Source organism: Sprattus sprattus (genome assembly GCF_963457725.1).
Source record: "Sprattus sprattus genome assembly, chromosome: 2".
In the NCBI taxonomy this organism is placed as follows: domain Eukaryota; kingdom Metazoa; phylum Chordata; class Actinopteri; order Clupeiformes; family Clupeidae; genus Sprattus; species Sprattus sprattus.
In genome coordinates, this window is record NC_137921.1 from 22,697,086 (window position 1) to 22,710,387 (window position 13,302).

The following is a 13,302-nucleotide window of genomic DNA, read 5'->3' on the forward strand; positions in this document are numbered from 1 at the left end:
TGCTTTACAGTCAGTAAAAACATTAGGAAATACATAAAACAAATATAAAAATGTCATGCAGAAACACTGACGAACAGATCCTATAAATATCACAACCTATTTTCTACCCAAACTGTGGTGAGAAAAGATTTGCCAATTATGTTATAGCCCTATATCTTCCAACCTCAGTTCAGGTACAGAGCATCGGATCATATTGATGTCCTCACGCCATGCTTGTGTGAAATATGCTGAAACGGAGTCAACCACATTGCAGGGTTGAATTATGTCGTGGGTTGCTCAACCGTGTGCTTTTTCACTTTATTAACTACTTATGCGGTGAACCAATGGCATTCTTCGCCACTAATTCCACAGGGTCTGACTCTCACAAGACAGTAAAGCAGTCTATGCAAAGTTGTGTATATGTGTGTGTTTGAAACCTTAGGTATGTCTTCCTTGCTAAAAGTTGTTGAGACCATTTCAATGTTGTCAAACAGGGTGTATCAAAAAGAGCATGACTGACACAAAGCTGCGGATTATCATTTTGAACCGCATAAAAGACAAAGGGAGATTCTCACAAACGTCTGACAAGGCTGGGCAAAAATTGTATTTCACACCAAGAGAAAGAGGAGGCACATTTACAGAGCTCAAAGTCCAGGCCTGTCACCCACACATATCAGGCACTCCGACACACTGCCACAGCCACTGACATTTAAAAACATAATCCCTTACACCAGTGTTTATCTGACAAACTTTTTAATTTCATGTTTGCACTGTTTTGATTTGGATGAAGCAATCATGTCAATGCTATATAGGAATGATGGGTAAAAGTTCACATTTTTTTAAAACAAGAACGGTACACTGTGGGCAACAAGCATCCTTGCATTTCCTGGTGTTAACATAGTGTCCTCCTTGGGTCTACAGTGGTTCTTATAGTCATACATGATAAACCTGACTGAGCTGAACAGAGTATGTACAAGTTACTTGTTAGTATTAACAAAGACATTCCACAAATACCTGCAAAATTAAAAATAATATAAAATAATTGACATGATTTGCCTTATTGCATCTATGGTTTTAACTGTCAATATCGAGAATGACTGCAGTCTATAGGTTTGACTTAATTGTTATTTTCCTACACAGCTCTGTGTTTGTGGTCTTCAACTGAAAATGAGAGGAAAAAAAGATACATTTGATGTACCTTGACATTCACATGAATTTCTGGCACCTTCTTCCACCATCAGTAATGACTGGGAGTAGCTTCCCTTCCGCCCATAAAGGCGCTGGTGCAGGGGCACCATACTTGGGGATCCTGTATAGACATGTCAAAGAATCCATTTCGGAGGATTTTCCAGAGACCCGTGCAGCAGGATTCCAAACGGGATCTCCCCTCTCCCGAATATTCCACCGATCAAACGTTTATCAGTTTCTGCTTGGACTCACTATTTGAGTCGACCTTTGTGACCTTACTGGTGTCTTGTTTTGGCAGCCCGTACAGATATATGGAGACGCAGACCAGCAAAGTGCCGGAGGCAAAGGTGGCAGCTAAGAGAGAGACAGAGTGTTAATGTCAGCTGCTTAACATAAATAGTAACATCGAACAGTAACGTCACATTCTTTTTAATTTCCTCATTGGGTCTACTATCTGATGGAGATAATTTCCGAGCACTGTTAATGACTCAAGAATATAATAATCGTGCCTTGTATTATTAATTACCTTATATGAATAATGTACTTACAGTACTGTGCAAAAGTTTTAGGCAGGTGTGAAAAAATGCTGTAAACTAAGAATGCTTTCAAATATGGAAGTGTTAACAGTTTATTTTCATCAATTCTTCATAAATTAACAAAATGCAGTGAAGGAACAGAAGAAAATTCTAAATGAAATCAATATTTGGTGTGACCACCCTTTGCCTTCAAAATAGCATCAATTCTTCCAGATACACTTGCGCACAGTTTTTGAAGGAACTCGGCTGGTAAATTGTTCCTAACATCTTGGAGAACTAACCACAGATCTTCTGTGGATGTAGGCTTCCTTAAATTCTTCTGTCTCTTCATGTAAACCCGGACAGTCTTGATGATGTAGAGATCAGGGCTCTGTGGGGGTCATACCATCACTTGCAGGACTTTCTGTTCTTCTTTAAGCTGAAGATAGTTGTTAATGACATTGGCTGTATGTTTGGGGTTATGTTCCTGCTGCAGAATACATTTGGTGCCAATCATACGCCTCCCTGATGGTATTGCATGATGGATTAGTATCTGCCTGTATTTCTCAGCATTGAGGACACCATTCATCCTGACCAAATCTCCAACTCCACTTGCAGAAATGCAGCCCCAAACTGGAAAGGAACCTCTACCATGCTTCACTGTTGCCTGCAGACACTCATTATTCTACCTCTCTCCAGCCCTTCGGCGAACAAACTGCCTTCTTCTACAGCCAAATATTTCTTGTTTTGACTCATCAGTCCAGAGCACCTTCTGCCATGTTTCTGCACCCCAGTTTCTATGTTTTCGTGCTTAGTTCAGTCACTTGGCCTTGTTTCCTTGTCGGGGTAGAGCTTTTTGGCTGCAACTCTTCCATGAAGACCACTTCAGGCCAGACTTCCCCGGACAGTAAATGTCTTTACCTGGGTACCACTGGTTTCTGCCAGTTCTGAGCTGATGCCACTGCTTGAAATCTTCCGATTTCGAAGGTAAATAAGCTTGATGTGTTTTTCATCAGCTGCATTAAGTTTCCTTGGCTGACCACTGCGTCTACGATCCTCAACGTCTTCTTCAAAAGAGCTTGAACTGCACATTTTGAAACCCCTGTCTGCTTTGAAATCTTTGTCTGGGAGAGACCCTGCTGATGCAGTATAACTATGTCGTGTCTTGTTGCTGTGCTCAGTCTTACCATGTAAATGGATAAAAAATAAACATTTATTGTTTACATTTTTCAAAGCATTCTTAGTTCATAGCATTTTTCACACCTGCCTAAAACTTTTGCACAGTACTGTATGTCAGCAGGAACATGGCCTTTCTGTTTTCCTGTGTATATGTGTAAATTTGATTAACTGGCGCCACTTATTGTTTCCTCAACCCTGAGAAAATACAAGAAGTTCGGTCGAGAACCTTGTTTTGAATGATGTTTAACACTTAAGGCGTCAGCATTAGATACATCTAAGTATATAAAAGGTCATTAGATAAATCTGAGTATATAAAAGGTTTATATACTTGGATTTATCTAATGCTGACGCGTAAGTGTTAAACATCATAGTCAAAACAAGGTTCTCGACCGAGCTCAGGGTCGAGAAAACAATAAGTGGCGCCAGTTAACAAAGTTACACATACACAGGAACACAGAAAAGCCATGTTCCTGCTTACATAAGTACATGATTCATATAAGGTAGTTAATAATACAAGGCACTTGATTATTATATTCTGAAGTCATTAGCAGTGTTTGGAAATGATCTCCATCACTACCAATCATCCTCCATGTCAAACATAGTCATAAAGAACCACTGAGACAGATGGTTAATGATTCACTTACTTATTTGAAGGCCAAACAGGGTAACAGAGGCCACTGTGGATAAAACTATGGCAGCAGCTGCAGAGAAACCCTTCATGATGTTGTCTGTGTACTTTACCACAATGGATGTGTACAAACCGCCCACACTTGACAGAACTGGTGATAAAAAAGGTATAAATCCAACATTATTCACATATTGGAGGAAATGTAAGAGCAAACAATTTTGTCTAAAAGTTGTAAATATTTCTATGGATAGGGAAAGTAAAAAAATAAATTCAGTGTATATTGGGCAAAAAATTAAAAAAATCAGTTGCTCTGTAATATCTTGATGAAATACTGAAGAAAAAAATGACCATTGATAATACTCACTGACTACAAAGAACACCCATGGAGTGTAGCCGAATAAGAAACCTTTCTCAATGACCTGTGCTCCGTCAGTCATGTAAACTCCAGCAAGGGTGATGACGATGCCGGACAGGTACATCTGCATGTTCCTCACCCACAGGGATGTTTCAGAGCTCTTTAACACCTTCTCAAAGTACACACCTGTTCCAGAAGATGACTTTGAGCTTGCCGAAGCAAAAAAGGGCACTGGTACAGATAAAGTACAGTCAGAAAGAGTGTTCAAATAATCACTGCGTACCTGCAAATCCAGAGCACAGAACAGCCACTGCAATGGCCATAAATCCTACAAATGGGTTCTGCTCCACCTGAAAAGTCAGACAATCCGTGTAGGCAAAATTAACAAAATGCAACCATGAAATCATGAGAGATTCCCTACCTTAACAGTGAAGTAACATACATAAAGTGCCTAGTTTTTGAGAGGTAACTGAGACGTGATGTACCTGAACTTTAGTAGCTTCAGCTGGCGTCCACTGCACCAGGGTCACTCCCACACACAGCATGAACACGGAGAACCACTGGAGCCTGCTCAGGGACCGATTCAGCATCAGGACTGTGCACAGCGCTGTGCAGGGAATCTTCAGCTGGTAGGTAACCTGGGAAGACAACAGCCAGTCACAGAACAATCATCACAGAAAAACTGCTAGCGACAACAAGGTCATTGGTTTTGATACCCAATGATCACACTAGCACCATTGTTACATAACCATGTAATAATGAACAAAGTAAAAACCTACATTGTTATCATCACCTGCACCGATGCCAGGACACATTTTGTGTGTCTACATCATGATGAAGCATAGTGACCTACACCATGTAGGCTTACCTGGTACACAGCTGCATCCAGGTTGCTTAAGCCAATGAAGGCCATGTTATTCTGTACGGCATAGACCACAGATGGCACGCTGAGCTTTAGGACTTCCCTAGGACTGCGAATTACTTGATCAAGTATAGTGTTCTTCAACCTACTAAAGGTTCCAGTTTCTCTGTAAAAAGTAAATTTGGGGATAACACCACCAACAACAAATTACTATTAGTAGTAGGCTAATATTAGGTTTCATGGCAGTGTATCATAACATAAGTGAGTTGTACCATCGCCGTCACCCTACCTGGCGAGCATGCCTATACTCAGAAAGAGTTTTATGATCTCAGTGAGGCACACAGCTGTGGTGGAGAAATACAAGTCTGAAGAAACGGTCCTGGTGAATCGCAGTGCCACAGTGTAAGCTGCAGCCACCAGTGTCATCACTGTTAGGCAGTACAACTTGAACAGCACACTCACAGGCTCTAGGGAGGCACATGACAGCAACGTTAACTTAATGTAGGTTAGAACATGTCAACAAATTCTAGCTGCTTCCTAACGTAATTTTCATTAATGAGTCAGTTGCTTAATGTCGTCTCCCAGACGTTCGCCTCTCATTAAAGGTAGCTTTCCTAGCTAGCTACCAAGTTAACAAAAAGCTAACATTAGCCGGCGAGCTTGACCCAAGGCATCTTTGCTCAACTACAACGTGTACTTCGAAAGCCTACGTAGCATTTAATCAAAGGAAGTTACACAGAATGGTTATTGAAGTTAACATTATACCACATTTCCTGAGGTTGATGTTTAAGTTAGCATTTCTAGGTAGATAACCAAATGGCTATGTTTTATTTAAGACATAACGTTACCAAGAATTGAAGTCATATAATACTGAAGTGGTTTAGACTTACCGTTAGCCATGGTTAAGTATGCTCTTAAACAGTAACGATGAAGTAAATTACGTCCACACTATAATACTGACTGCCAGCATATCTAGAGATTGCTAACGTTACCTACAGGACTGTTAGACTAAATCCTTAATGAGAACGACGATGGCTCATTGAGCTGTAAGAAGGTTTTGATGCATACAGTGGCCAGGAAAACCCTTGCCCTGTACACACAGCTGCATACTTCCGGGTAAAGTAATTTCGCGTTAAAAGTCCAAATCAATGAAACAACTAAAGACACCGAGAAAGCTGGGTTTTCATTAGACTTGATAGGCAATTTTACCATTCAAATAGGAATAACGGATGGAGATAATTTCCAAACAATGTTAATGACTTAAGAAAATAATAATCATATGAATATTGTGGTTATGTAAGCAGGAACATGGCTTTTCTGTGTTTCTTCGTGGGTGTAACTTAGAATATTAGGTGCCACTTAGTCTGCATTTGAACAAGAGCATTCTTCCGATCTTGTGCAAAACTGCAAAAAAAAATATGCTTAAACACTTACATCCAGTATGCGCCGTACTGCATAACCAGGTGAATGAGAATATTGAACAGGTAAGTTAATTAGCTAATTTCGCATGGGACAAGAGGTGCCAATTGGTAGCCACACCTCTTCACAACCATCACTATATCAGATGAATCAGGTGAATGAGAATATTGAACAGGTAAGTTAATTAGCTAATTCCGCATGGGACAAGAGGTGCCAATTAGTAGCCACACCTCTTCCCAACCATCACTATATCAGACAGACCCAGTGTTGGTTGTTCATTGCTTGATCACGACCTGGTAAGTTTTGAGAGTCTCTCTTGTAGTAAAGGACGCTGAAGGTTTTCTTTGGATCTATTCTTATCAAAAGTAATTCTAGTCTTTCTTGATAATTTTTTAAGGTGCATTTGGTGTCAATTTGGGCTGATTTTTCTTTTCATTCATTTGAATTATGGTAAGTGCCTCTATTTTACTCTTAAGCTTAATACTTACATTTGGCTCTGCCCTGGATAATGGGTCAGGTATTGGTGTTTATATTTATTGTAGTCTTATAATCTTAGAGGGAGTGCCTTTCTATCCATGTTGGCCAAGCTGGTGTGCAGATTGGCAATGCTTGCTGGGAATTGTATTGCTTGGAACATGGCATTCAGATGGATGGAACCGTTGCTGCAGACAGCCGCTCTCTAACGGACTCCTGCTTTGGCACATTTTTTAGTGACACTGGTGCTGGGAAGTATGTTCCTAGGTCAATTTTCATAGACTTGGAACCATCAGTTATAGGTGGGCTAACTGCTTATTTCAAATGATCATCTGGTCTTTTGAGCCTTTGTTTTGGATTACTTCAAATGAAGAATTGGCTTTGTAAAATGCTCACTTGATGTCTCATGACAGATGAGATCCGTAATGGGCCCTACCGTCAGCTGTACCACCCGGAGCAGCTGATTACTGGTAAAGAGGATGCAGCTAACAACTATGCTCGTGGCCACTACACTATCGGAAAGGAAATTGTCGATCCTGTCATGGACCGAATTCGTAAAATGGTAGGTGATGGCACTAAAAGTTGCTTGTTTACTTTCTCAAGGGGGGAAAACGCCTTCAACGTCTTGAACTTAGAAGGTGGTATGTTTTTGTGTGTTTTGTCTCTTGGTGTTATTGCCAATGAGGTTATGGAGAATGACTGGTAACTAAATTTGACTTTTTGTTTGTCTCAGGCAGACCAGTGCTCGGGTCTTCAGGGGTTCCTCATTTTCCACAGCTTTGGAGGTGGAACTGGCTCTGGCTTTACCTCCCTGTTGATGGAACGACTGTCTGTAGACTTCGGCAAGAAGTCCAAGCTGGAGTTTTCTGTCTACCCTGCTCCGCAGGTGTCCACTGCTGTAGTGGAGCCCTACAACTCCATCCTGACCACCCACACCACTCTAGAGCACTCCGACTGTTCCTTCATGGTGGATAACGAAGCCATTTTTGACATTTGCAAGCGCAACCTGGACGTTGAGCGTCCCTCCTACAGCAATCTGAATCGCCTTATTGCCCAGATCGTCTCGTCCATCACTGCATCTCTGCGCTTCGACGGTGCTCTGAATGTGGATCTCACGGAGTTCCAGACCAACCTTGTGCCCTACCCCCGCATCCACTTCCCCCTGGTCACCTATTCTCCAATAATCTCTGCAGAGAAGGCTTACCATGAGCAGTTGTCTGTGTCTGAGATCACAAATGCTTGTTTTGAGCCAGCAAATCAGATGGTGAAGTGTGACCCAAGGCGTGGGAAGTACATGGCCTGCTGTGTGCTCTACCGTGGGGATGTGGTGCCCAAAGATGTCAACGTTGCCATTGCTGCCATTAAGAGCCGCCGTTCCATCCAGTTTGTAGACTGGTGCCCCACCGGCTTCAAGGTGGGCATCAACTACCAGCCTCCAACAGTGGTGCCAGGTGGTGATTTGGCCAAGGTGCAGAGGGCCGTGTGTATGCTGAGCAACACTACTGCTATCGCTGAGGCCTGGGCTCGTCTGGACCATAAGTTTGACCTGATGTACGCCAAGAGGGCCTTTGTGCACTGGTATGTGGGTGAGGGCATGGAGGAAGGGGAGTTCAGTGAGGCCAGAGAAGACATGGCTGCTTTGGAGAAAGACTATGAGGAAGTTGGGGCAGATTCTGCAGAGGATGGTGAGGAAGACGAGGAGGAGTACTAAAATGTTACGTTCTTACATGTACTTGCATTGTAATAAAACAACTGACTTTATAACGTCTTGTGTGTGTGTTTCTAAGATTATATGAGCGTTTAATTTCAAGAACTGGGTCATGAGTTAAACCTCTAGCTGTTGATACAAAATAGAGGCAATATGGAGTACTTGACACTAGCAAGCTAATGGCCAATCAGCCTTTCCATTGCAACCACCAACTGCACGGCTGGTGAGCATCCAAACCAAGTTGATATATGAGAACCGTACAATTTGCTGTACAAAACTAGATTACAAATAATCGCTAATCTAAGCAAATCAGGTTGCTTAGATCATCTGTTGTGGGTTAAAGAAATATATTTCAACATAATCTATCTATAAATCCAGGAACTCTGTGTGTCTGTCTGTCTAGGGCGTTCCTCACTGACGGTAGTTACGTTAGTTATGAGATTTTGCATGTAGCTTACGCATGTCATGAACCTGTGCATCCTTGATTTTGAAGATTTTTGAATTTATAGTTTTCGAGATATTTGTATTTTACCGTTTCCCGTAGGAAACAATGGGTTATCGTCTCCCGTCCCGTCGGCACTATGGGTAGTGACGTCACAATCAAACGCGTAGCGTTATTAAACTATCCTGCCTTCACTCAAAGTTCAGAATACCGTTGGATAGAGGAGGTGAGGTCCGCATTCAAATTCTTCTTGGTGAACAGATACAGACTTTTGCTCAGGTAATCTTAAGACAGTGATTGATTTTATCTATTAGTTTATTTTTAAGCTTCTTTATAATCTAAAGACAGTGATTGATTTCGTTTCGTTTATTTTTAAGCTTCTTTATATTACGTTTCAAAGTTGATGCGTATGGGCCTCGCATGTAACCAACTCTCATTACCATGTACTTAGTATATTATAGTTTGATGTATTTGTATAAGAGTTAGCTTTCTATTCAATGTTGATGGTAAGCCTAGACCAGTGACCATGCGTTCATGCATCTACTGACGCAATGAGAGGTTTTCAGATGTGTCCCGATGTAGCCTATCTGTTGTAATTCGTGTGTAGACTTTGTTTTCTCATTATTGCAATATTATAAACCTAAGTCTGCATTTACCCTGGCTGGGAGAGGCTGTCATTCGGAAGATACTGTGTGTGATCGCCTTTGCTCTGTGTTCATTAAACCTGTCAGAGTGTATGAATAAACGGCTGGGTGCCAATCAAAATCACAACGCAAGAGTGGCCGCTACAAATGGTAGCTTATATTGATAAGCCTCGGAGGCTTTCAGATTGTACATTGCTTTCCCATCTGTTGCTATGTAGTCCACGAAATACGCGCAATTCTCGCTGTAAGTTATGCCGGGCCACGTCGTCATGTTATCCTCCCAGTTCTGCACTGAACAACAGCTAGCCTACACCTACGTCTGCTAACACTACAGAATGCATAATTCCTACGGGCACTGCACTAGTCACATTAAAAATGAATAGCCTACATTTAGAACTATATTTCTATTTTTAAAATCAGTTTGAATGTGGAGATTCAACATTAGAAATTCACAAGTCATAAATAACTGTTCTAGTATGTGTAATGTGGTGTTTCAGGCTAACCTATGCAGCAAAGTGACTCACTCAGGGTAGACCAGACTGAGCCACATGGGACGGACTGGCCATCGGGCATACCGGGCGTTTGCCCGCTGGGCCGGGGTGCAATATGGGCCGATGGTCCCGAATTTTAATTTTTTATTTTTTTCCCCATATAATGGTCTGACCGGCTGGCCCACGAAATTAGTTCATCAGCGGCCCTACTGACACTGGGCTGGCCCAATCACATCCCCTGGGCTGACCCAACACAAACCCCTTTCGATTTGGACCTGCCTACATAATGCATTAGGACGGTAAACAGCGTGGCCCATGGCCTTGACTTGCTTGACACGCGCACGCTAGTCTGCGGCCCATTGGCCGTCTTCTTGAGTGACTAGGGTCTCGTCCAATCATATCAGCAAACATCTTCTACCTTTAGCTAAACTTTGCCATCAGCTCCCGTGGATGACAGTGCTGGTGGCTACAGCCAGGGAGATACGATACAACGACCTACGGTAAGCTTACTGATCATGAATTAAAACGTCTCTAAAATATGTTTGACTTAGAACCTATGTTCTATGGCCAAGTTCGTTTGCATAGCTAAATACAAGACAAGTCTGTAGCTGTTGCTAGCCCTCAGCCTACTGTACTCTGAAACAGCCAGCCGTTAGCCTACACTCTATGTTGTGTGTTTGAGTGGTGCGCGGTGCTATGTCAATTGTTCCGAAAGCCCAGTATTCCCAAACCCTGGTATTCCGAAAATATGCCAATTTGTCCAGATACCGAATTATGATAGCCCGTTATACGCTCCAGTTTTCCCGTCCCCCCCCCCCCCCCCCCCGAAGTTCAGGGGCGTAGTTCAAACGTTAATGCCACCTCATCAAGCGCGTTTCCTACAGGAGGAAATAGACTCCCTTCTAGAAAAGGGAGCAATACAGCCTGTCCTCTCGGAGACGAGAACAGGGGGTTCTTCAGTCGCTATTTTCATGGAAAATATCGACCGATCTTATACCTCCGTATTCTGAACAAAGCTTTAAAGTGTATGATGTGTATTGCATTTAGATTAATTAAGACCACCACCTTAACACACAAACTCTTGTTGAACTCATACAGTAGTAGGTTCAGTGACGTGCGGTGAGACAGCTGTCTTCTGGAGCTTCTGCGAGCCCGTGAATCAATGTTTCGTTGGAATCATGATGTTACGTTGTTGTAGCGGGAATACAGCAATGCTATTTGTATTTTCTAATTGGCAGGTCATATGTATGATTCTAGACTTCGCTAAGCACTGAAGCGACTGAAACGGTGAATTTTGATCACATTCAGCGAAGTTAACAGGTAAAACGGGAGAAAAATAGGGCGTCTTTAGGCCGTCCTGCCTAAAAGTAGGGCGTCCCGTTTCTTCTTATTTTTTAGTAGACTATAGGGCAGACGCCCTGCTAGCTATAAGCCTGGTTGGTGTAGACATTCGAGATTAAAAAGGTGTGTTATCGAATTTAGTGGGCCGGTCTGGTTCAAAATGCCCGGGCCGATTTTTTTGTCCCAGTCCGCCCCTGTGTGTCACCGACATACCAGCCAAAAGATGCTGGCTGCCAGACCAAAAAAGATGGAGAAACCAATGTCCCTTGACATAAGGTCTATCTAGTAGGGCTACAAGGTGGACCTACAATCATGACCAAAACCAATTTGACCAGATCAGTTGATGAGTATGGTCTAAATAGATGTTTTAGCGTTCTCAGTTTTACTTAAGAAACAGGATTAATAAATATAATCTTTCAAAGTGGAAAGTCACATCATTTTCTACTGGTGACAGTTGCTTCTATGAAAATGTTTGACAATATAGGGGTAATGGGCTTTAATTTGAAAATCAACACAGTACAATGTGAAGATGTTCTGAATCACAGGTTGTTAGAGGCTTAATCTGCAATTTGCTAATACTCATCTTTGACTTTAAAAGTGACAAATTTATCCTTTATGGTATTTGAGTTCATTCTAACACGCTTTTTTCTCATCAAAGAACAAATGTGTTTTTTTTTGTTGTTTAGGTTTATAAAGCATGAATGTAACCGCATCAAAGATGATTGTTCACATCCTGGTCTTATCCAGCTCCCCTGGTCCCCCTGTATACTTGTGGTGGTATACAGTCCCTTGCATAAGTATTCACCCCCTTGGATGTTTTACCCTTTTATTGCTTTTATAAATCAGTCATAGTAAAGAGAGCTATTTTGTGAATTTTTTTGTCCAAAAAGCCAACTTATATTGACCATGACTGATTTATAAAAGCCATAAAAGGGTAAAACATCCAAGGGGGTGAATACTTATGCAAGGTACTGTAAGAGTCTTAAGTTGAGACATTCTCCCTGACAATGATGTGGCATCAGCTGGCTCTGACCTGTTGAGTGAGATGGTGTTGCACCTAAGCACTGTGGTGTCCCATCACCCTGCATAAGCCTCTGAGCATAATGTAAACAGATAATGATAGCCAGTTCTTGGTTTGAGGACTGGCACACCCATTCTTTGCTCCAGAGAAGTAAACTAAATTAAATTCTCCTTCAGTGCTACTGCAAGTGGGGAAAATAAGTATTTGAACCCCTGCCAACTTCGCAAGTTTGGCCACTTGCAAAGAAATGTGTGATCTAGAATTTTAATGGTAGGTGTATTTTAACAGTGAGAAACAGAATATCAACAAAAAAATCCAGAAAACTGCATTTTATAAGATTTATGACTTTATTTGCATTTGATGCAAAAAATAAGTATTTGAACCCCCAAGCAAACAGCAAGAATTCTGGCTCACAGATTAGTCCTCATTAGGTCTAACAAGGTATACCTGATCTCAACTGGTGACCTGTATAAAAGAAACCTGTCCAAAGAATCATACTTCACACCTTCAACCTCACCACCATGGGCAAGACCAAATAGCTGTCCAAGGACGTCAGAGATAAGATTGTAGACCTGCACAAGGCTGGAATGGGCTACAAAACCACCGGCAAACAGCTTGGTGAGAAGCAGATAACTATTGGTGCGATTATTCATAAATGGAAGCAACACCAAACAACTGTCACCCGCTCTAGGTCTGGGGCTCCATGCAAGATATCCCCTCGTGCGGAATCAGTGATCATTCGAAAGGTGCAGAATAACCCCAGAACTGCACAGGGGGAGCTTGTGAATGATCTCAAGGCAGCTGGGACCAGAGTCACCAAGAAAACCACTGGCAACACACCACGCAGTAATTTTTTGAAGTACTGCAGCACTCGCAAGGTCCCCCTGCTCAAGGAAGCGCATGTACAGGGCTATCTGAAGTTTACCATTGAATGATTCTAGGGAGGATTGGGAGACAGAATGTGGTCAGATGATACCAAAATCAAGCTCTTTGGCATCAACTCGACTTGCCGTGTTTGACAGGGGGGGGAATGCTCAAGGGCGTAGGTTTGGTCTC

The 13,302-nt window shown here is 42.1% G+C and overlaps 2 protein-coding genes across 2 annotated transcripts; one reads left to right on the forward strand and one right to left on the reverse strand.

Moving 5' to 3' along the window:
• Positions 1-3: 3 nt before the first annotated feature.
• Positions 4-5,783, reverse strand: slc35a1 (solute carrier family 35 member A1). The gene is made up of 8 exons (XM_080860772.1): positions 5,597-5,783; positions 4,996-5,173; positions 4,713-4,872; positions 4,330-4,482; positions 4,128-4,194; positions 3,854-4,030; positions 3,506-3,640; positions 4-1,521 (listed from the first exon to the last, which is right to left on the reverse strand). Exons 1-8 carry the CDS (start codon positions 5,604-5,606, stop codon positions 1,388-1,390), a joined length of 1,014 nt encoding a protein of 337 aa, XP_080716898.1. The 5' UTR covers positions 5,607-5,783; the 3' UTR covers positions 4-1,387.
• A 430-nt stretch (positions 5,784-6,213) lies between these two features.
• On the forward strand, positions 6,214-8,310 carry LOC308381579 (tubulin alpha-4A chain-like; the record flags this gene model as incomplete). Its single annotated transcript, XM_080859174.1, has 4 exons — positions 6,214-6,300; positions 6,682-6,901; positions 7,013-7,161; positions 7,333-8,310. The coding sequence occupies 4 exons, from the start codon at positions 6,214-6,216 to the stop codon at positions 8,308-8,310; spliced, it is 1,434 nt and encodes a 477-aa protein (XP_080715300.1).
• Positions 8,311-13,302: the final 4,992 nt, after the last annotated feature.